The 21,415-nt window shown below is 40.5% G+C and overlaps 1 protein-coding gene across 4 annotated transcripts in view; it reads left to right on the top strand.

Moving 5' to 3' along the window:
• EFHC2 (EF-hand domain containing 2) overlaps positions 1-21,415 on the top strand; it is a 343,223-nt gene that overhangs the window by 221,594 nt on the left and 100,214 nt on the right. For 3 of the 4 annotated variants that reach the window (XM_037822347.1, XM_037822346.1, XM_037822349.1), the window contains 3 exons: positions 6,252-6,394; positions 9,264-9,460; positions 12,581-12,711. In XM_037822347.1, the coding sequence (XP_037678275.1) occupies positions 6,252-6,394; positions 9,264-9,460; positions 12,581-12,711 (471 nt within the window). The remainder of the gene's footprint in view (positions 1-6,251; positions 6,395-9,263; positions 9,461-12,580; positions 12,712-21,415) is intronic. The other variant, XM_037822348.1, reaches the window with a different exon arrangement.

Raw genomic sequence — 21,415 nt, 5'->3', positions numbered from 1 at the left:
TTTGGTTGAGTTCAGTAACATAGATTGCTCTCAAGACTGAATATAATTTCAAAAAGATGGACTATCGAAAGTATTCCTCATATATATGAGGAAAAATCTGTCCTTGAGTCATGCCTGTAAAATGCGGGCACTGCCATGGCTACTTTTTGCTTCTGTAAGCAGAGCAGGCTCTGGAGAAAGAAGTGGGGAAATGTCAGTCACAAATGCTTGAACAGGATATGGGCTAAAAATTGAAGTCCTGTGTGAGGGGAATAATGGGTCAGGAGAATCTGGGGAACAAAATTATAAAGAGAAAATGTAGTAAGACTAGGAGAAGAAAAAGACAGCATCCTGAATGTGATAGAATTTATTGGGGTCAAATGCTATTGTAGAACATTTTGAAGTGGAGAGAACAGTAGTTGTGGTATACCTGTAAAAATGGTAAAAATATATTCTTGTTACGAGTTGTAGAGAAAATTTAAAAGGCTGCCTTTGCCATGACATGATGTCCTCTGTCTTTCAGCAATAATCCTTTATTTTTAAGGATGTCAGAGTTTTATTTTGAAGTTTTAGTATCAACACTATTCAAAGTGTGGTCCCCAGACCAGCAGCATCGGCATCACCTGGGAAATTGTTAGAAAAAACAAATTCTCACCTCCCACCCCAGACCAACTGAATCAGAAATTCTGGGGGTGGAGTCCAGCCATCCATGTGTTAAAAACCCTTCCAGATGATTCTGATGCATGCCAGCATTTGAGAACCAGATTTAAATCACATAAGAGGGGCATCAGCTTATACTCTGTTCTCCATTATAGATAACAGTGTTTATAATGAGTTTCCAGGGCAGGACTTTTGAGGGATACTTTTCACTAACTGCTGTTTTTAAGGGCAGCCACCCAAAGGAGGTGGGCAGGAAGAATGTCCCTTTTGTAAAATAAGAGGAATTTTTCTTAGAAGTAAACAAGATGAAATATTATCCAGGGTGTTGCTTCTGGAACCCAGGGGAAAACAGTTCCTTGTGGGTAGTTGACTTAGTCTCTCTTTCTGTCTACACTGCGTAAACTTGCCCACAGAACAGTGATCGTAGACCAGCTCTGCCCTTGTCGTGCTGTCGTGGCTGGAGGATGGTGCTATAGGCATGAATGTCTCTAATCTCATTTCTTCTTGTCCACTGCTCATTCTGTGCCAGGAACTTCCCTTGAGCTCCTCCCACACAGTGACCTTGTTTCCATAGTAACTGGCGCATTCAGCTAGAGATTTATACATGAGTATAAAACTGTGAGAACCTAAGGAAGATGATCTCACAAAGCATACAAAGAAGTTTCTTAGTCCAAATCAATAAACTGAATTTTGACATGAAATTTTACATGAGCATGTATTGATTACATATTCTGCTATGAAAAAAATGAAAATTACTGGGTGCTAAGTGTTGTATGAGGATAATGCTGAGTCACTGGAGGAAATAGTTTGACGTTAAAGCATCTGAGTGTTTTGATGGATGGGAAGACCTCCTTTATCATCTGGGTAAAAATCACTGTGGGGAGAGTGTCTAGTCTGACTTGGGAGAACTGAAATAACATCTTTCTTGCTGCATCAGACCAAATTAGTTACTTCTTCCTCTGTGTGCTGACAATACTCTGCTGTTCATAGTGCTAATAATGATGATGATAGTAATAAAATAAAAATAGTTTTATGCTTATCTTGTACTAACTATGATACGTTATCTCATTTAATCCTCAAAACAACCTTGTGAAATAGGTAATATAATGTACCCATTTTTCACATAAGGAAACTGAGGCATAGAGAAGCTATGCAACTGGCCCAAGCTCACACAGCTAATTTTTGGTTGAACTAGGGTTTGAACCTGGGAATGCTGACTTTTGGGGTTCACCTTTTTAGCCACAGAACCCCTACTTATCACACTGTATAGTAATTACTCATTTATATATTTGTAGTCTCCCCCTAGACCAAGAGTTCCTGGTGGGCAGGGTCTAGTTTTATTACTTCCCTAGAGCTAGAATAATGCTGGTTACATACTTGGGGCTCAGTGAATATTTTTTCCAATAAGAGAAGAAATGAACTATTAAATGAGTAAATAGAATAACCATTCACCCTTCCAGTTCTTAATAATGGATATAAGAGACAGATGACTTACAAGGAAGAAGATTATTATCCCAGAGTTGTGATATTCATGACCATACAGCTTTCCAAGAATTCATATTTTAATCTTAATCTCTGAATTGTTTCAGATATTGTCTCTCTGCTGTCTCTATCAGTCATTTTTTTCCTCTTGAAATTTTTGTTCCTGTCAATAAATATAACCCTTTGTGTCTCTTCCAACCACAAGATTCTATAGCTCCAGATATTTTTGAGGTTTCTTGTACTTACATAGCCCTGGGTGAGTGTTTTAGTTTGTTAAGATGCTCAAAGCAGATATCATAAAATGGGTTGGCTTTTAACAATGGGAATTTATTAGCATACAAGCTTACAGTTTTGAGACTGTGAAAATGTGCAAATCAAGGCAATGCTTTCTTCCTGAAGACTGGCTACTGGCAATCCTGGACTCCTCTGTCACATGGCAAGGCACATGGTGGCATCTACTGGTCTCTTCCTTCTCTTCCGGGTTTTGTTGCTTTTAGCTTCTTGCTTCCATGTCTTTCTCTCTTTGTCTAGATTTCATTCTCTTTTAAAGACTCCAGTAAAAGGATTAAGAACCACCCTGGGCCTTGCCTTAACTGAAGTAACCTTATCAAAAGATCCTACTTACAATGAGCCCACACCCACCTGAATGAATTAACTTTAAGAACATACTTTTCTGGGGACATATATTTTTAAACCACCACAAAGAGCCATACATTTTCTTATTCAACAAATATTTACTGAGTACCTGCTGTGTACCAAGCACTGAACTAGAAGCTTGGCATGTGTTAGTGAATAAAACAGACACACATCCTACCCTCATGTAACTTGCATTCTAGTTGGGGTTGGGGGAGGCAGACAATAAACAAAAATATGTAATAAATAAATTATATAGTATAGAGAAGGTGTTAAGCACTATGGAAAAAATAAACAAAGTATTAAGTTGCTATGAAAAAAAATAAAGGGGAACTGGGAGTGTGAGGGTGAGGAGCACCAGTTACAATTTTGAATAATGTGGTCTGGGTAAACCTTACTGAGGAGGGGAAATGTGTTCTAGGTAGAAGGAACAGTCAGTGTAAAGGCCCTGAGCAAGGAGTATGCTTGGGATGTGCAAGGAAGAACAAGGGAGCTGACATGGATAGAGTATATAAGTAAGAGGCAGAATAGAGATGAGAACATAGAGGTAATGGGGAATCATATCACTTGATAGGGCCTTGTAGACCATTGTAAAAACTCTTTTAACTTTGAGCAATTAAGGGGAGCTTTGGGGGAGATTTGAGCAGAGGAGTCACTTGATCTGATTTACATTTTAAGAGAATCACTCTGGCTGCAGTATTGCAAATAGACTGTAGAAGGGCGGAAGCAAAGACCAGTTTAGAGACTACTGAAATAGTCCAGGAGAAAAGTGGTGGTGGCTTGGATCTGGGTGTGTTAGAAGTGATGAGAAGTAGTGGATTCCAGAAATATTTTGCAAGTAGAGCCAATAAGATATCCTAAAAAAAATTGGATATGAGGTATGAAAGAAAGAGAGGAGTTCAAGGATGACTCTCCAGGTTTTGGCCTGAGAAACTGGAAGATGAAGTTGCCATTCATGGAGATGGGAAAGACTGCAAGTAGAGTAGGTTTGGGGGCAAGAACAGAAGTTCAGTTTGGGAACAAGTTAAATTAGCAGTTGGATATATGAGTCTGTGGTTCAGGAGAGAGGTCTGAGCTAGCAACACAAATTTAGAAGTTATCAGCATATAGATGGTATTTAAAGCCATGATGCCAAATTGTATTAAAGCTTTGAGAATGGATGATACCACTAAGAGAAGCAGATGACCAGGAATAAGCCCTGAGACACCCCAAATTAAGAGGGTTGGGGAAAAGAGAAACCAGCAAAGGCAACTGGAAAAGAATAACCAGGGAGGTAGGAGCAAAACCCAGAGAATGTGGGATCCTGGAAGCCAAGTGAAGCAAGAGTATCTCGGAAGAAGGAACGATCATCTGTGCCAGTTGCTACTGATGGGTCAAGTTAGATCTGGACAAAGAATTAACCACTGGAGTTGGCATTATGGAGATCTTGTTGACTTTGACAAGAGCAGTTCAGATGGAGCAAGTGGATTTAAGAGAGAATGGGAGGAGAAGAATTAGTGACAGTGATTATAGATAACTCCAGACTGTGTGTACAAAAAGTTAAGATATGGTTCTTGGCCTAGGAAATTTATAATTTGTCTTGGGACAGTGGGGATAAACACATTAAAAACAACAAGAGCCAGGAATATAAGTCTATACAGTGGAGGAGGTGTGAGTAGGTGGTCACCTGGGAGGGCAGTCAAGAACACTACTGTTTGGTGTAGTGTTTCTCAAAGTATGCTCTGGGGACCACCTCATCAGAATCACCTGGGGGTGCTTATTTAAAATGTAGGTTTCTAGAGATGCAAGTTAACTACTGAAGCCATATCTCTGGGGGGTGAGACTCTAGATACTGTATATTTATCAGGCTTCTCAGGTGACTTCTATACACACAAAGTTTGTGAACTGCTGGCCTAAAGATTTTGTTTGAGTAGATTATATTCTTGAATGATGATATCTCCAGAACATTAGAATTAAGTTAAAACATGGTGCTTTAAATATGTGAAAATCCACACTTCACATATATGCTTATCAATTTATGTCAGTTCTAAGCAGTTAAATTTACAATAGTGTTGATTTGACCAGAGCTTAGACCTCATTCAGTTTCAATATTTCTGTCATCTAACTAAAGTTACAGGTCTTTCGTGAGAGGGGGCTCCCAAATCTGTTTGTTACTTTTAAATCCAATTATTTACCAGTGAAGATGGGTGACAAGGTATAGCTGCCCCCATCACTATATGATGTCTGTCCAAAGCCCAAGAAACCAGGAACTATGACACCTGAGCTATGGAGATATGGCTTTTTCTTTTTTTTTTTTGGCCTGGGCTGCCTTCCAAATTGTTGCCCTTCATCTCACATGAGGACTCAAGCTAGGAATTTTGGTGCCATGCTTTTTCTGCCCTGCTTCCTTGAACAACCCAAGAAAGGGGCAGAGAAAAGGCACTTTCTGCCTCTGCAACTCAGAAATACTTGTGTTTTGTTTGCTTTTTCATCACTGGGAATGGAAGGAAGGAATGAATTTTGGCATAGACAAGCCTGCAAATGAGGACCCCTCTGCTTAGAGTTGTGACGTCCTTGGTTTATTTTACTGCATGCTTGGGGTAATGATTTTAGTTATTGAAGACCTCCCTAAGGGTTTCCTATTTGTTACTAAGTCCACTTTTCACTAGCTAATATTAGCAAACATGCTTCTGCTGACAGACCATAAATAATCCATTTCTTCGGTAAGCAGGCCATCAACTCTGGGAACTTTAATTCTAGAATTTGATCCCATCCTCAATCTACTAGACTCTTTTATTTCTGCATAGAATTCTAAGTGCAAATTCCGATCTATACAAATCTACAAACCTATTGAGTACTTATAATGAACAAAGTGTTATACTAGGTGATGGTTAATAAGACACAGTCTTTGCCCCTGGAAAATTGACCTATAATGGCTACTTACAATATAGGTGATAAGTACTATACAAAAGGCTGGTCTATAATATTTTTTAGAGCATTTGAAAGTGAAAAGTTAATTTTTCCCTTGAGCAAAGTTGTGGGGGGGGATGTAAGGGAACTGGAAGAGTGACTCTGAGGAGAGGATGTGAGCTGGAAGGAAGAAAAGAAATGGGCAAGAGAAAGTGGTAAAAGATGGAGGTGGCTGGATGCACAGGAATAGGATACCCTCTGGAGTGCTTGGGCAATGGAGGCTGTGCTTCTTTCTGCTGTGATATTGTGATTATTGAGCAGGTTTGTGATTAGAGAAAAATCATTAAATGGGCTGATTTGACATTTACTTTGGGTACATTTTTCTCAGTGTTACCTAGGACATGGAAAGAATAAGATATTTTCAAAAATTGAGACAAATCCCCTGCATGTAGACATAGAACCTTACTAAGAAGATGGTTGAACTCTTTCACTTCAGAGAGTTTATTACTAGCATAAAACCATGGCACACCCTTTCAGGTTTTCTTACCTACATAATGTGTGGAGGATTACTCGTATAATGCTCTAACCCTCATTTCTCTTCCATTTAGCTATAGCAACATAAGCAATACACTCCGGTTTTTTGCAAAACTCATCACACACGAATGTGCTGACCTGGACAGGATGTTTGTTATTTCATATCATCTCTGTGATGATACCATGTCAGTGTTTCAACCTGCAGACAGGAATTCAGGTAAGAAGCATGCCTCTCATAGCATTTCCCTGGAGCATTTAACTATCTCTTCAATTTGAAAATTAGAGAATCTGATCTGATTTTATAGCCTCGAGGATCTAAGATAGTGATTCTCATTTTTTTTTCAACCAGTAGAGCTCTTCTTATAAAGATCTCCTAAATGGGAGTGTAAACATATAAAATGATAAAAGGAGAAACAATTTTGGTTGACTCAGTGCTGGGGAACCCACAGAACTTCCTCGTGCTGGTTTGAATGTATTATGTCCCCCAAACGCCATTATCTTTGATGCAATCTTGTGGGGCAGACATTTTAGTGCTGATTAGATTGGAATTCTTTGAATGTTTCCATGGAGCTGTGCCCCACCCAACTGTAGGTGATAACTCTGATGAGATATTTCCATGGAGGTGTGGCCCCACCCATTGAGGGTGGGCCTTGATCAGTGGAGCTATATAAATAAGCTGGCAGACAGAAGGAACTCAGTGCAGCTGTGAGTGACATTTTGAAGAGGAGCTACAGCCAAGAAGGACACTTTGAAGAAAGCACAGGAGCTGCATATGAGAGACATTTTGAAGACGGCCATTGAAAGCAGACTCTTGCTCCAGAGAAGCTAAGAGAGCACAAATATCCCAAGTACAACTAAGAGTGACATTTTTGAGGAACTAAAGCCTAGAGAGGAACATCCTGGGAGAAAGCCATTTTGAAACCAGAACTTTGGAGCAGACGCCAGCCACGTGCCTTCCCAGTTAACAGAGGTTTTCCAGACACCATTGGCCATCTTCCAGTGAAGGTACCTGATTGCTGATGTGTTACCTTGGACACTTTATGGCCTTAAGACTGTAACTGTGTAACCAAATAAACCCCCTTTTATAAAAGCCAGTCCGTCTCTGGTGTTTTGCATTCCGGCAGCATTAGCAAACTAGAACACTCCTTTTTGCCACTATTTCCCCTTTCTCTGTGGCCCCTGAGGCATCTCTGTGGAATCCAAGGGCTTCAAACGCATGGTTTGGCTACCTCCAATCCCATTCCCAACCAGCAAGACAAGAGGAAGTCTGTATTCTTGATAATCCTGCTTACAATTTGTTTGCTTGACTGTAAGACAAGAATACCAGATATATAAATTTAATTGTCAGGACCCATCTTCCTCTGGCCCTTCTGTCTCTTGTGGAACAGCAGTTGCCAGGTTCCAGCACACAGACCTATGGAATTCCTCCCCGCAGTGTGCTGATATGGTGGCCATTGCTGAGGGGAGCCATTGATTTTAACTTCTCATATTATGGAACTGCAGAGCTCTGTTCTCTGTCCCAATCTGTTTAACATTTTTATCTGTGCTGTGTACACAGATTTGGGAAGAACAATCAGTGGCGTGCTGGTAAACCGGCTTTCTGGTAAAAACAAAAAGGCCCTGATTTGTAGCATGTGCTGATTTCCATGGTGTCGGTACTCCAACCATGGTCAATTTCAAGCTACCAACAGTTGAACAACTGGCTCACAAAATCTCTGATAATTTTAACAATCAGCTCTTGTAAACTGGTATGAGCTGCTCAGCACACCTATGAATAATGAATAATTTGTGTAACTGAGGCTCCACAGTGATCTGAATAATGGATTAAATCTTAAAATTTGAAATTGAATAGGGATGAATGTAAAGTCATGCTGTTAAAGGTCAAAAAATCAATTCTGTACACTTAGAATTGGCCAAGCCAATTGCAGCATGTGAAAAACAGAAAAGGTGGTGGTGGTAAACTATGAGCTTGATATTAATGATAGCTGCCATTCTTAAGCACTGACTATTACCTTCCAATAACTTTATGAGATCAAATTTTGTGTTAGTCCATGTCCCCCAAAAGCAAATGCCCAGATGGGATTAAATGTGCCAGAGATTTACTGGGGGGAATGCTGGTGAGGGAAAATGTGGAAGGAACCAGAGGAGGCTGGGAGAGCTGTCCAATTGCAGTGCAGGTCTGACTCTTGTGAAGGATAGAGGGAAGGAAGGAAGAGGGAGTTCTTAGACTGCAGTGAAATTCTAAGAAAATTTTGGCAAGACTGATGGGAGTCCTAGAGCCAAAGTTGCTAGTTGGAGGATCCCTCATCTTGCAGGAATGGAACTGCCTTAATATCCCTGCCTTGCTTAGTCATTTTTGGCAGCAACCTGTAGGAAGTATGACCTCAGCACAAACCCTGGAATGGATTCAGAATGCAACAGCTGGAGCCTTCTGTCAATTATTTTCCCCGCAGCAGATGAACTAAGAAGCACATTTTCTTGGCCCCCACAAATTTTATTCCCATTTTACCATTGAGAATTCAGAGGGGTACAGTGAGATTAAGTAATTCTTAAAGATCATCCAGCAAGCAAGTGGCAGAGCCAAGATGGATTCCAGCTACATTTGGCTCCATAGTTAACTTCAAACACTTAAGTAGGTCCTTAACAGAATTGGGGCATTTTACATTTAATCTGTATGTCAGATTAAGTGTAAAACATAATCTAGGACAAATAGGTGGAAATAAGCTCAAATGAGGAATTTTCAAAGTGCTCCAAAGATGAGTGTCTTCCAGATGTCCCACATTTACCAGCATGTTGCTGGGAATATAGCAAGTACTTGATAAGTGTTTATTGGATTGGGAAGTGAGTAGAGAGTGGAAAGAAAAGGCTGAAATGCCTTACCACCTTTTTTCTTTAATGCACTCACTTAGAAAGTCTTATTTCTTTACTCACTGCTCCATTCTTCCCTTAAGTCTAAGAATGATAGGCGATTTCAGTTCACAGATAAGTTATACCGACTGTATTTGAGGATGAAACAACTATAAAGGCAGGTCAAATGGTTGTTTTAAGAATAAAGGCTACTCATTAACTTTTCTCTTTTTCCATAGGGATTACTCCTGGGATGTTCTTGCGAAGAGTTCGTGTTAAGAGACCTGGACAAGAAGTCTTTAAAAGTGAGCTATCGGAATATATCCAGCCTGAGGAGCTGTATGTTGGAGCCAGAGTGAATGTGAGTGGTTACCTCTTCCATTTGCTCAATGCCGATGAATACACCTTTAACTACATGGAGAAGAATTCAGATAAGGTGAACTTTGTCTAATTCTCGACTTGCCTCTTCGCACTATGCAGTCTTTGTTTTCTCTCTCTCGTGCTTTTCTTCTCTGCCTTGCCACTGGTTTCACATTGTGCATTCATACGTGTGGGCATGAATAATGGATCAGCGAAACTTGGCCACAGTTCCTGTCACAGAGGCCAGGTCCTTGTCTACTCTGTTTACACGTTGGGTTCACTGCTGCCCAGCATCACGGATTCCAGGCACAGGCAGGAGGCAGGCCCAGGGTCGAATCAAGTTTCCTGGGCTTTCTGCTGATGCTGACAATGTTTTCAGAAAGACTCTCAACAACTCTAGGAAAGAACGAAAATCTGGTGACACACACTGTGCCATTCCAGTTGATGGCACAGGCCTACAGAGAAAGATGAGACCTGAACAAACAGAAACTGCAAGGGTTTCTGTGATTGCAACTTCCCGCAGCAGTAGCCACCTGGGGCCTAAATAAGAATTCAAGGAGAAATTGGCAACAGTGACTTAAAAGAGTGTGGCCTAAACCTCTTTATTTGAGATGGCAGATAGGTACAGTTATGGCAGTGCTGGTCAGTAAAAATAGCATAATGATGAAATCTTGATTTTAAATATGGAATAGTTCAGTGTGCAAACATGTATTTTGGGAATCATTGCCTAATACTTGAAAATTTATTGGGAGAAAATTTATTTGAAAAGTCTACCAGTAAATAATAATATTTATATACCATTTATATACATACTACCAATGTTACCTCATCTAGATATGAAAAGCTCAGTGTTAGGTTGCTAAAATCATTATATCACCTGCTTTTAATCAAATTATTCTCTGGTCCTGGACTCCTGAATCTATTTTCCAGGTGATAGCTCTGTTGCGGAGCTCTGTCCTCTCCTTTCACTTATACCCATCTCTGATATAGCTAGTAATGTCATGATCATCTTGAGATACTTGCTCAAGGGTCCAGATTATTGAACAAATTCTTCACTTTCTAATGTAACAACTCCCCTTCCTCTCACTTGTTTTTACTTTCTTACACATTCCCACATTATATGTAGGATATACACCATATACTAAAACCTATCTAGAATTCTACTTAAGTGTCTGTGAAGAATGTGTACAAGCAAAACTTCCTAAATTGACTTGTGTTGCTTTCTTAATTGTGACTAACTAGTTGTTAACTACTTGAAGTATTTATATAATAGACCTAGTCATTAAAGAAAAAAAATTGCTAAGATCAGTCTCTCTATGTCTATCACATCATCGGTGTCAGTTTGGGGCCTCTGAGAAGCAGATACCAAGAATGAATTGGAAGTTCAAGAGATTTATTGAAAGAAATTGCCTGTGAAGGATACAGGGAGAAGGAGCAGGAGTAGGCAGGGAAGGCCTTCAGATCATGATGCTGGTCAGAACCCTGTGAAAGGAGAGGGAGAAGGAAGGAGGATTGGGTAAGAGGAGTCTCCGATGGCTGCGTGGCTCTGAGAAAGTCTTGGCCAGGCCAACGGGAAGCTCCAGAGCAAAGACTGCCCATCTGCAAAGTTCCAGGTTGGCGGGAATGGCCCAGCTCTATTTCCCTCTGCTGTGCTCATTGTTGGCTGGGATCAGCCTGGGGAGTGTGTGGCATCTGTGTGAACCCTGCATGGATCCCAGAGATGTGGCAGCTGGAGGTTGTCAGTGAACAATGCTCTTATCAGCAGGTCGTCTCTTGAAGGCAGGGCTGAGCAACCCCCACCATGGCTGCCACACCATCACTCCATTTATAATGTTAGGGATTCAGATTATTGTAAAACCATGACCCAGTATCTATTCAAAAACACTAGATAATAAGGTGGTTAAAATTTCTGGGGGCCCATAGGCCTGGCTTGGAAACCTAACTCCACACTTAATAGCTGAGGGATCTTAAAAAATTATCTTCCCTGAGCTTTGGTTTCCTCATCTTTAAAACGGGAGTAATAACAGTATGTATTTCATAGAGCTGAGTTCCTATGAAGATTAGATGTGATAATTCATGTGATGTGCGGCCTATAGCAAGCTCAGTCACTATAGCTATTGTAAATTAGGGTTCTATGTCTCAGCAGAGAATGAACCTATACTTTAACATAAAAAAATCTACATAGCATGAATATATATATATATTTTTCACATATGTATTATATATATTCATATATATAGTGATATATATTATATATGTTCATATATACATATGTACATATATAATGATATAAAGGGCTTTTCCCCCTTCAGAAAGATAAAAGTAGGTTAGAACATTATGTGTTATCCCCATGCCAAGTGAAAATTGCATTATTGTAAAACTACCCTTAACAAGTACATTTTAATATCAGTCTGGTGAGTCTTTTAAAAAGAACTGATACATCCTAGCATGGAAATCGATGAAAGGAAATGCAAAAAACAAAAGTGGGGGTGGGGTGGGGTGGGTGGGCTACAGTAAGTCCCAGACCACCTGGGTCGTTTTCTGGTGGAAGAAAGGGAGCTTTATACTAAATTACCATAATGTTTTTTATTTTTTAAATTTAGTCTTCTTGTTTTTTAAAAAATTATTTTTGTTTCTGAACTGGAATTAGTTACATTATTATGCTTTACTGAATTGAATAAGAAGAGTTTTTACTAAGGCAAAAACCTAATACCAAATGGGGGACAAGATCAGTGGGCTGCCCAGACAATGAATGTAAAGGGGATTGCAGTATGTTTGTGCATCGTTAACATACAGCCTTGCTCTGATAGTCCCAGGGAGCCTATCAGTCATAAATGGGGGTCCATTTTTTCCAGTTTCAAATCCCTGTTCTCTCCATTTGGGTCTCCTAACATATTGGGACAATGTCCAATGGTGGGAGGGAGGAGGCTGATGGGGAAGGACTGACTCCTGTGGCCTGCTGTCCCTTAGCCTCATTTTTCTTAGATCTGGGGCCTGTGCGAATGTCACCCATTGTCTGGCTTCCACTGAGGAGATAGAAAACTAGCCATGTCTTCTCAGTGTCAATCTCTATGGAAAGACATGGCTAGCTAATTTAAAGTTCACAGCATGAAATCTCTTTGCTGGCCATCAGAAAGATTGGGCTCCCTAAGTCTCAGGCATGTTTAAATGTCTTTCCTTTCCTCCCCCCTTCCAGTTTCCTCTGAGCAACATTGACCTTGCCCTACAAAAGCTGAAGGAAGTAGAAACGCAATCCAGAGAGATCAAGCAGGTTTTTTCAGCTGCTGACTTTATGCACACAAAGACACTGGATTATAATGCGTTCAGGTAAGCAATATTCTCTAAGCAATGGTCTGTTTTCCACTCAAGATTGTCCAAAGAGCAGAAAGAACAATTTCTTCCCGAGTGCTTCGTAATTAATTTACTACATGCTTTTTATTAGGGGTTGGCCTTTCTTTGCATTTGTATTACTTTGTGGTCAAGTTTTGCCCATTAGTAGTCCCATAAAGTTTATGCATTTGCATATAAAAAGAAGTTTATAGATGGGAACAGAAAGACAAAAGCATAGACGGTTGGTCACATTGTCTCATGAATCCTGGTGTGGAAGCATCCGGGGAAGGCCAGGAATGGGACATCTGAATGAGAAAGGTGAGAAAAAAAGCAGCTAAGAGTACCCCTCTGATATCTGGGAAAATAAAAGAGGGATATCTCCCTGGAGCTTAATGATCATGTTGGAAAAGATTTTGGAAACTTTTATTGATTATCACAGAAAAGGTGATATGCATGCATCTGTGTGTATATATGTGCACACACTTTTGTGTATTTTGAAGGACATAAAAATATAGGAATCTAGGGAAAAATAGGTGACTGTGTTTGGAAATATTATAAGAAATCGTGACTAATAAAGATTTTCCCTAAAGTAAAGTTGAAGTCTGCGATTGTCCAGTGGCTAACCTAGGCAAATTTCCAAACAGTGGAAACACAGGGAAATTCAAATTCGGGGTCTTGGGACAATGGTGAGATTTCTTATCCAGAAAACAAAGCGAATGGAGCTTTGGAAGAATGCAAATTAAATCATGAATGGAGGACAAAGGGGACTTTCTCTCTTTCGGCTGAGAATTCGGGCTCTTGAAAACCATAGTAGCTGAAAGCTGTATGGTGAACTCGGCTTGATGCAGTCAAGATGTGGACTGAGAAATGAAAAAGTGAGCCCAGGAGAGAGGAGCAGGGAGGTCCTTCCAACTTTGTTCCTGACGAGGCCTATTGCATCAGTACCTGGTGACCTAGAGCCCAGCATGAGGCCCCAGTTGTCCCAAGAGGTCATTTGTTGTTTTAACAAAGCTCTTCTGTGTCTTCAGATTCTTCTTTTGAGAGTAGCAGTCGGAGGACATAATTTTATTGTTTAGAATTCCCAACCCTCTGGGATCAATAAGAATTTATAGTTCTTTGTTATTGTTCATAGCAGGGCACACGTTCATGGCATTTTGGAAAATAAATGGAGGCAAAATAAAGAGCAAAGGCAGTTGCTCAGGCTGTGGGCTAATGGAAAGCGGTGGAGGAGTTGCCAGCAGAAATGAGGGAATGGTTTGGTTTTATTATATTCTGTCCTTTTACAAAAGCACTCATTCTCCCAACTCTCTAGCAAAGTCTACTGGAAACACTTCAGTCAGTTTAGGGGGCTTTTTTGGGAAGCCTGCAGGCCGGAAGGAGATCCGGGGAGGAAAAGTTGCTCTGCAAATGGAGGCCAGACCCTAATTGTGGGTGGAATAAGTAGCTGCTGCACAGTGTGATTGGAGGGGTGATCACAAGATCCTGCATGCTCAGAAAGAACCAGTTCCCTGACTTTATGCCCTCTCCTGGCCAGAAATTGTTTAAGATGAAAAGCAGATCCGTTTTCACCCTAGCTTGAAAACTCTGCAGTGGGTTAAATTCAAACATTTTACTGCAGACCACAGGGCTTTGAGTGATGTGACTTTGTTGGTATTTCCAATGTCATCACTTCTTTTTCTCCAGTGCTGTACTCTGGCCTCACTGGCTGTCTTTCAGTTTCTCAAACATGCCAAGCTATTTCTTGCCTCCAAGCCTCTGCATGTGCCATTCCCTCCTCCTGGAATGCTCATACCATCTTCCTTTTCATGGCAAACTCCAGAACTTGTCTTAAATATCACTTGCTCAGAGGGACTTTCTTTGACTGTCCTGCCTGTAGTAGATCACCCACTGTTATTCCTAGCCCCTTGATTATATTTTTCACAGCACTTAGCATAACCTGAAGTTATTTTATTTAGATATCTGTTTACTTGGAGTGTGTGTGTGTGCCTGTGTCTTATCTTCTAGAATGAGAGCTTTATGAGGGCAGGGACCTTGAATGTCTTGTTCATTGTAGTAATCCCAGCACCTAGCACTTGGCTCAATATATATACATATCTGCTGAATGAAATAATGGACTGCTAGAATTATTTTCTTTTGGTGGGGGGTTGTTCTAGTTTGGAGGTGATGGCACTGACTCCAGATGAGAGTGAAGACCAGGAGTGAGGACGCCCTAGTCCATCCATCATGCTCGGGGTCGGGCACTGAACCTTCTGTGCTTGGTCCTCACAAATGTGGGTTCCCAGCACATTTTCTTCCCTTGGCAAAGGCAGTGTAACTAAAGATAGTTACTATCACACCACAGCCTAATTTATTTCTCTGCTTGGCACTCTCACTAACTACTATTTTCCTTTTCTTTTATTTAGGTGTGTACATATATATATGAATTCTAGTCGTCCCCCCCCCCCCCCCCATAATCTCTTGGAGGGCAGGGACCTTCTCTTTCTTGTTTTCTGCTTTGGCCTTATCACAATGCTTGGCAAATGGTAGGGTGTTAATAAATACTTTTGGAATGGATACATTTTCTCCAGGCCTCACTGCTTTGGCTATCACCTGTGGACTGATGTGTCCGTATTAAATTCCTCAAGTTCAGACCTTTCTTCTGAGCTATAGATGTGGATATGCAAATACCTCCTGGATAGCTCTCCCTTGTATGTATCTTAGGCATCCCAAAGTAAATTTTCCTCAAACCGACCTCATTTTCTTCTCCCATAAAGATGCAGCCGGGAACCCTATCCTGGTAAAAACTACCACATTCGTCTTTGGGGCCTGGGCCAGGGGCCTGCCTCTTCTATTCCCTCTTCCCTCCCTCCACCTCTCCCATCCACCCCTTGGAATGATACTTCTTCCACTATCTCTGGAAACTGTTCCTTTTCTCCATTCCCAACTTCACTGCCTCCTCAGTTTGGGTTTTCATCACTGTTCACTTAGACTCTTATATGAGAGTTGCATAATTGATTTCCTTTTCTTAACTCTCGTCCCCCCAAGTTTTGTCAGCATGACTGTCCTAAATCTGATCATGTCTAAACTTCACATCAGCACCCCCTTGTTCTAGGAAAAATCCCAGCCTCTCAATGTATCATGTGAATCTGATCAGGACCTGATCCTTGCTTTATTTCCATCCCATTAGAAGATTACTTAGGTAGAAGCCACCATTTCTTGTGTACTTGCTGTGGGCCAGGCAGCATGCTAAAAGGCTTTCCACATATTATCCACTGGTAGCCCCATGTTTAGCTGGTATTTGTTCACTTTCCTGCCTCCACAATTGGCTCCTGCCAAGTACAATGGATGTTTGTTGAATAATTTAATGGATGGTCCAAGTACTCAAGGAACATTCAGTCTGAAGTTTGCAGCAAACAAGTAAATAATTTATTACCTTGCACCAGGGAAGGGCCATCTGTCTCTGGGCTGTAGGGGAATCGGAGAAAGCTAGGCCTGACCCTCACTGGCTGAGTGACTTGGGCAACTCACGTCCCCAACTTGTGCCTCACTTTTTTGTCCACATAATGGTCTCTAAGGTCCCTTCCAGACTGACATTCTGAAACTCTTAAAATATGGAGTTTGTGAGTACACTTTTAAAATGTTCCCGTTTCACATTTGTGCATTGAAATGCAGACTCCTGAGTAGTGAGTGGCAGGCAGAGGCAGGATTGTGGCGTAAACCCATGGGCTTCGCTTCTCTGGTCCAGACTTTCTGCCCTGCTTAGATACCTAGAACTCTCAGTATCCACCTGACCCTCAGAGCCCCAGCCTGCTGCTCTGGGTAGTGGTCCCACTCCCAGGCATTCCTCTTCTTCCTTTCAGAGATTGGCACCTCCCCTTATGGAAGCCTTATGAGGGCAGGAGCTAATGAACTACCTGTGCATTCGGTGCCATGGTCAATAATGTGTTAACATGTGGGCCTCCCTGAACTTGACCTGAAGAAACATAAGACAGGTGTTCATCAGGAAGTAGGAGGTAGTTTGGGAGGGAATGTTGCTCTTTTGCCTTTTAGGGGTCACTAATTCTGCCTCTGGGCTGGACCCATTTCTCTGTCTCTCTTTTCATGATCTCAGATTAGCTTATCAGAGTGAATTGTTATCCAATCCAAATTGTTATCTAATCTAAATTGTTATCCAAGAGATTACAGAGTGCCTTTCTCAAAGCCTTGGGATATTCAGCTGGCAGATTTCAGCAGGGAGCAGGGCAGAGAGTAGGCTTGGCAGGGCTAGCATTTCATGCAACTGGGGACATGGTCAGGGCAAGACTTCCTGATATGGGCCCTGGACTTGGAACTGTGGGCAGCAGTGATGGGGACCCAAAGCTAAAGAAGATTTGGTCAGTCCCTCCTTCCAGCCACCTCCTCCATCCACTGATCTGCCCATTGGTGATGGCACCTGGCACCATGTAGCTTGCATGTACTTGGCTTGGTCTTTGTGCTTGTCTTGTTTCCCCACCTGGGTGAATCTCTCAGAGAGCAGGGTCCATGCCCAGTTAACCCTTGTGTCTTTCTCAGATAGTTCCAGTACTCAGTATATCATACCTCAATGAACAAAGTGTTTATGAAATGATTGCTTATTAAGTGATTACATGGTTATTAGATGGTCTTTTTCAGACCCCCATTATCAATTTCCAGGTCACTAGTTTTCCTGTGAACATTCATATGATTTCTAGGATTTTGAGGCTCGAGAAAATTTTGTCTCTTAAAGAACTAAAATTGTACCTGAGGGAGGTAGTATAAATATAAACAGATCAGATCTGCTTTGGGACTTGGCAGACCTGGATCCAAATCTCAGCTCTGACATTTACAAGCTTGCTGGTGTTGGATAAGTTGCTGAATGAGTTTTTCATCTGTAAAATGGGTATAATAATATCTACTACTTAGGGCTGTTATGGTGAATAAATTTGATAATGTATGTGACGTTCTTATTGTAGCACACTACCTAGTGCATAGTGGACACTTAGAAAATAAAAACCCTTTATCCCAATAGTCTGGTGTCACCAAAAACAGTAATAGGAATCTAAGGGCTGCTTTTGGTATTTCAGTAAGCTACAGGGTTTCCCAAGATGAGGTCATTCAAAACATTCTTTAATAAATGAGGTTGAAAGATAAATTCTAAAATCTTGGAGGCCATGAAAGTGGAAAATATAAACATCATCATTAGTGGACAAAGGTTGGGAAACATTGATATAATCCATTGTATTACTGTCCTTTGCTTCAAGGAAGCAGATTGTAAATTGAGTTCTTAGAACACTATAATAATGATCTCATTCTGATTTATCTGGGACAATTATCTCTCCTTTTATATGGTTTTGCTCTTACCTTTATTTGAATTACCTTGTGTACATTGTCATAGGTGTTTTGAGTTTCAGCTGCCTGACATCTTTTAAGGAAGCCACTGGTCTGTGAATCTATATGAATAAAACCAAAAATGAAAAAAATACCAGAAGCATTCAAACACATGCCCTCATTATGAAGCAAATAGACACTTTGATGGTGTTCATAGCATATCTCTGAGATGGGAACCTCAGCATACATTTTTGAAAATAGCATTTTGAACCTTCCTGAAAGCCTAAATTAAGTATAAAGAGTGTGACATTGTAGAAGGAATGCTGGCCTGGGAATCAAAAAGACCAAGATCTTTCATTTGGTTCTCTTGCAGCCTGGTGGTGGTTGTATTGGTGAGGGCTTAATTTAAAAAAACAGAATCCTCTCTGGCTAGATAAGCAGAAAAGGAATTTATTAAAAAGATCCTGTGTGGTTCACAGAATCTTTGGGAACGCTGGGGAAGCAAGCTTGAGGCTAAGCTGTAGGAACAGCGCTTGAACTGGGTGGTAGAACTAGTCTGATGAGAAAATAGCCCCTGTTACTAACCTACCAACCAAGAGTAGTTGCTACATTTGCACTGCTGCCAAGAACTCAATTTGACCCGCAGTTATCACTATCACCACTCTTGGCAACCTTGTATGCTTTGCCACCCCTGAAAGCTACACCTCCCTGACACCAAATTTGGCCCACCCCGAATTGGTTTTCTTTTGTTAATCCCTTCTAAATAGAGGTCTTATGTAAGCCTCCCAGATTGGTGGGGATTGGATCACCTGCATGTGTTCTAACTGCAAGGAAAGCTGGGAAATTGAGCTCTGACTTCCATGTTGGTGTGGCAAGGATGATAATGTGGGAAATTCCCCCAATTTCCCCAAATATAGAAAGGTTATTCAAAAGCTGTCCTTTACATTTGCCATGGATATGGCAGGGACAGCAAATCCAAACTAGGTAATGTGGATATGTGTAGACCTTAGGGACGAAACTATTTGTTTGAAAACCAAATCAAGCGAAACTCCTTCTTAGTTTTAGCACTTTGAAAATACTGTTCTGACCTACCAAGCAGCTAAACAAGATACAAAGCACTCCCCTAAACTCTGCTAATTTTGCAGTCTCTGACAAATCTCTGAGGTGTTGGATTAGATCCAGATTCACAGATTGAAAGCTTGCAATTGCATTTTTGTTTGGCTTTCATAATGTTTTAAAAACTAGGAGTTTAAAAGTAAAAATCTGTATAGCTCTGGGGCCTCTTGAAAAAAATAGAAACTGGGTCTACATTTCCCAATGGCAGCAATCAGTTGGAGGTGAGTGACAGCAGTCCTTGGAGAGAGCCTGTTCTCTGCATTTTCCCAGTCTGCATAACTTCTTATTGTCTTATCCCAGGTCACCTCTTCCTTTTACTGACCTGCCTCATCCCTGGATTAGATCATCATAAGGTCCCTTCTAGCCGTAAAATTCCATTATTTTGTTACCCTAGATATTGTGGAATTAGACACTTAGGAATCGCTGTATAAATAGCTCAAAATAGAACTGAAGACTGATTTTTAAATTAGAACCTGAATATGATTGTGTACCTAGAAAATCCAAGAGACTCAATTTAAAAGTGGTTAGAACTATGAAGAGTATTCAGGTAATAACTTACTAAATACCAGGAAATGATGTAAAAAGCAATAGCTTAACTTTATACCAGCAATAACCAGTTAGGAAATGTTATGCAAAAGGAGCTACTCACCATTGTAACCACAAAAATTATGAAATACCTGGGAATAAATTGAGAAAGAAATGCATAAGACTAAATGAATAAAATTCCTAAATTTTATTATAACTTGGATCAAGAACTTGTGTTCTTGTAAAAATTCTAGTCTGTAAAAATTAATGTGTAGATTTAAAGCATTTCCAATCAGAATTACAACGTGGGTTTTTGTTGTTGCTATTGTTAGATTTAGTTTTGTTTTGCAGGGTTAGGGGAGAGAAGTTGACTCATAAAGAATAGGGGATTGAGATTGGTCAAGGAAATGTTGGAAATAAAGCATATTTAAGTCTAGATACCAGAATTTATATAATTTTATAGACATTTGAAAACATCATAATGTACTGGCACAGGAATAAACCCAAATATCCATGAAATAGAGTGGAGAGGCCGTAAAAGACCCATTTTTATGGACTTTAATTTGGGGTATGGAGAACATTTCAAATCAGTGGAAAAAAGAATAGATTCTTAATATAGGTTTTGGCAACAATTATTGGGAAATACTTTTTAAAAAATTATTTTGGTAGCATATATACAACATAAAAATTTCCATTTTAATCACTTTCAAGTATAAATTTCAGTGGTGTTATTTATATTTATGATAATGTGCTACCGTCAATACCATCCATAACAAACACCTTTCCATAGCCGCAAACAGAAACACTGTACCAATTAAGCATTAACTCTCTGTTTTAGTTTCCTGGCTACAAAACAAACACCACACAATGAGTTGGCTTAAAAACAGGAAATTTTTGGCTCAGGGTTTAAGAGGCTAGAAGGCTTGCTTCCTCCCGGGTAGTATTTTCTGGCTGGGTGGCAACCTTTGGGGTTCCTTGGCTTTTCTGTCACATGGTAATGCACGTGGCAGTCTTCTCCTTTCTCTTCTCGGTTCCCTTGACTTCCAGCTTCTTGCTTCTCCTGTGGCTTCTCTCTCTGTGGCCTTCTCTATAAGGCGTCCAGTATTGGATGAAGACCCATCCTGGTTCAGTTGGTTCACACCTTAACTGAAGTAACCTCATCAAAAGGTCCTATTTACAATGGATTCATGCCCACAGGAATGGAGTAAGATTAAGAATATGTTTTTCTGGGGGACATAACTCCAAACCACCACACTCCTCAGTCCTCACCCCCACCTCTACCCCTGGTAACCTGTATTATGATTTCTGACTGAATTTGCATATTCTATTTATTTCATACAAGGGAGATCATGCAACATTTGTCCTTTTGTGTCTGGCTTATTTCATTCAACATGAGGTCTTCAAGGTTCATCCATGTTGTAGTATATATCAGAACTTTGTTCCTTTTTACAGCTGAACTATGTTCCATTGTATTTATATACCACATTTTGTTAATCTACTCATGTGTTGATGGACATTACGATTGCTTCCACCTTTGGGCTATTGTGACTAGTGCTGCTATGAACATCAGTGCAAATATCTATTTGATACTTTCTTTCAATTCTTTGGGGTGTATACATAGTAGTGAGATTTCCAGGTCATATGGTAATTCTATACTTAACTTTCTGAGGAACCATAGAACTATTTTCCATAGCAGCTGTGCAATTTTACACTCCCACCAACAAAGCACTGGGGTTCCTATTTTTCAACATCCTCT

Source organism: Choloepus didactylus, chromosome X (genome assembly GCF_015220235.1).
Source record: "Choloepus didactylus isolate mChoDid1 chromosome X, mChoDid1.pri, whole genome shotgun sequence".
Taxonomy (NCBI): Eukaryota; Metazoa; Chordata; class Mammalia; order Pilosa; family Megalonychidae; genus Choloepus; species Choloepus didactylus.
The sequence above is the reverse complement of the archived record's forward strand: the minus strand, read 5'-3'. Positions and strand labels throughout refer to the sequence as shown.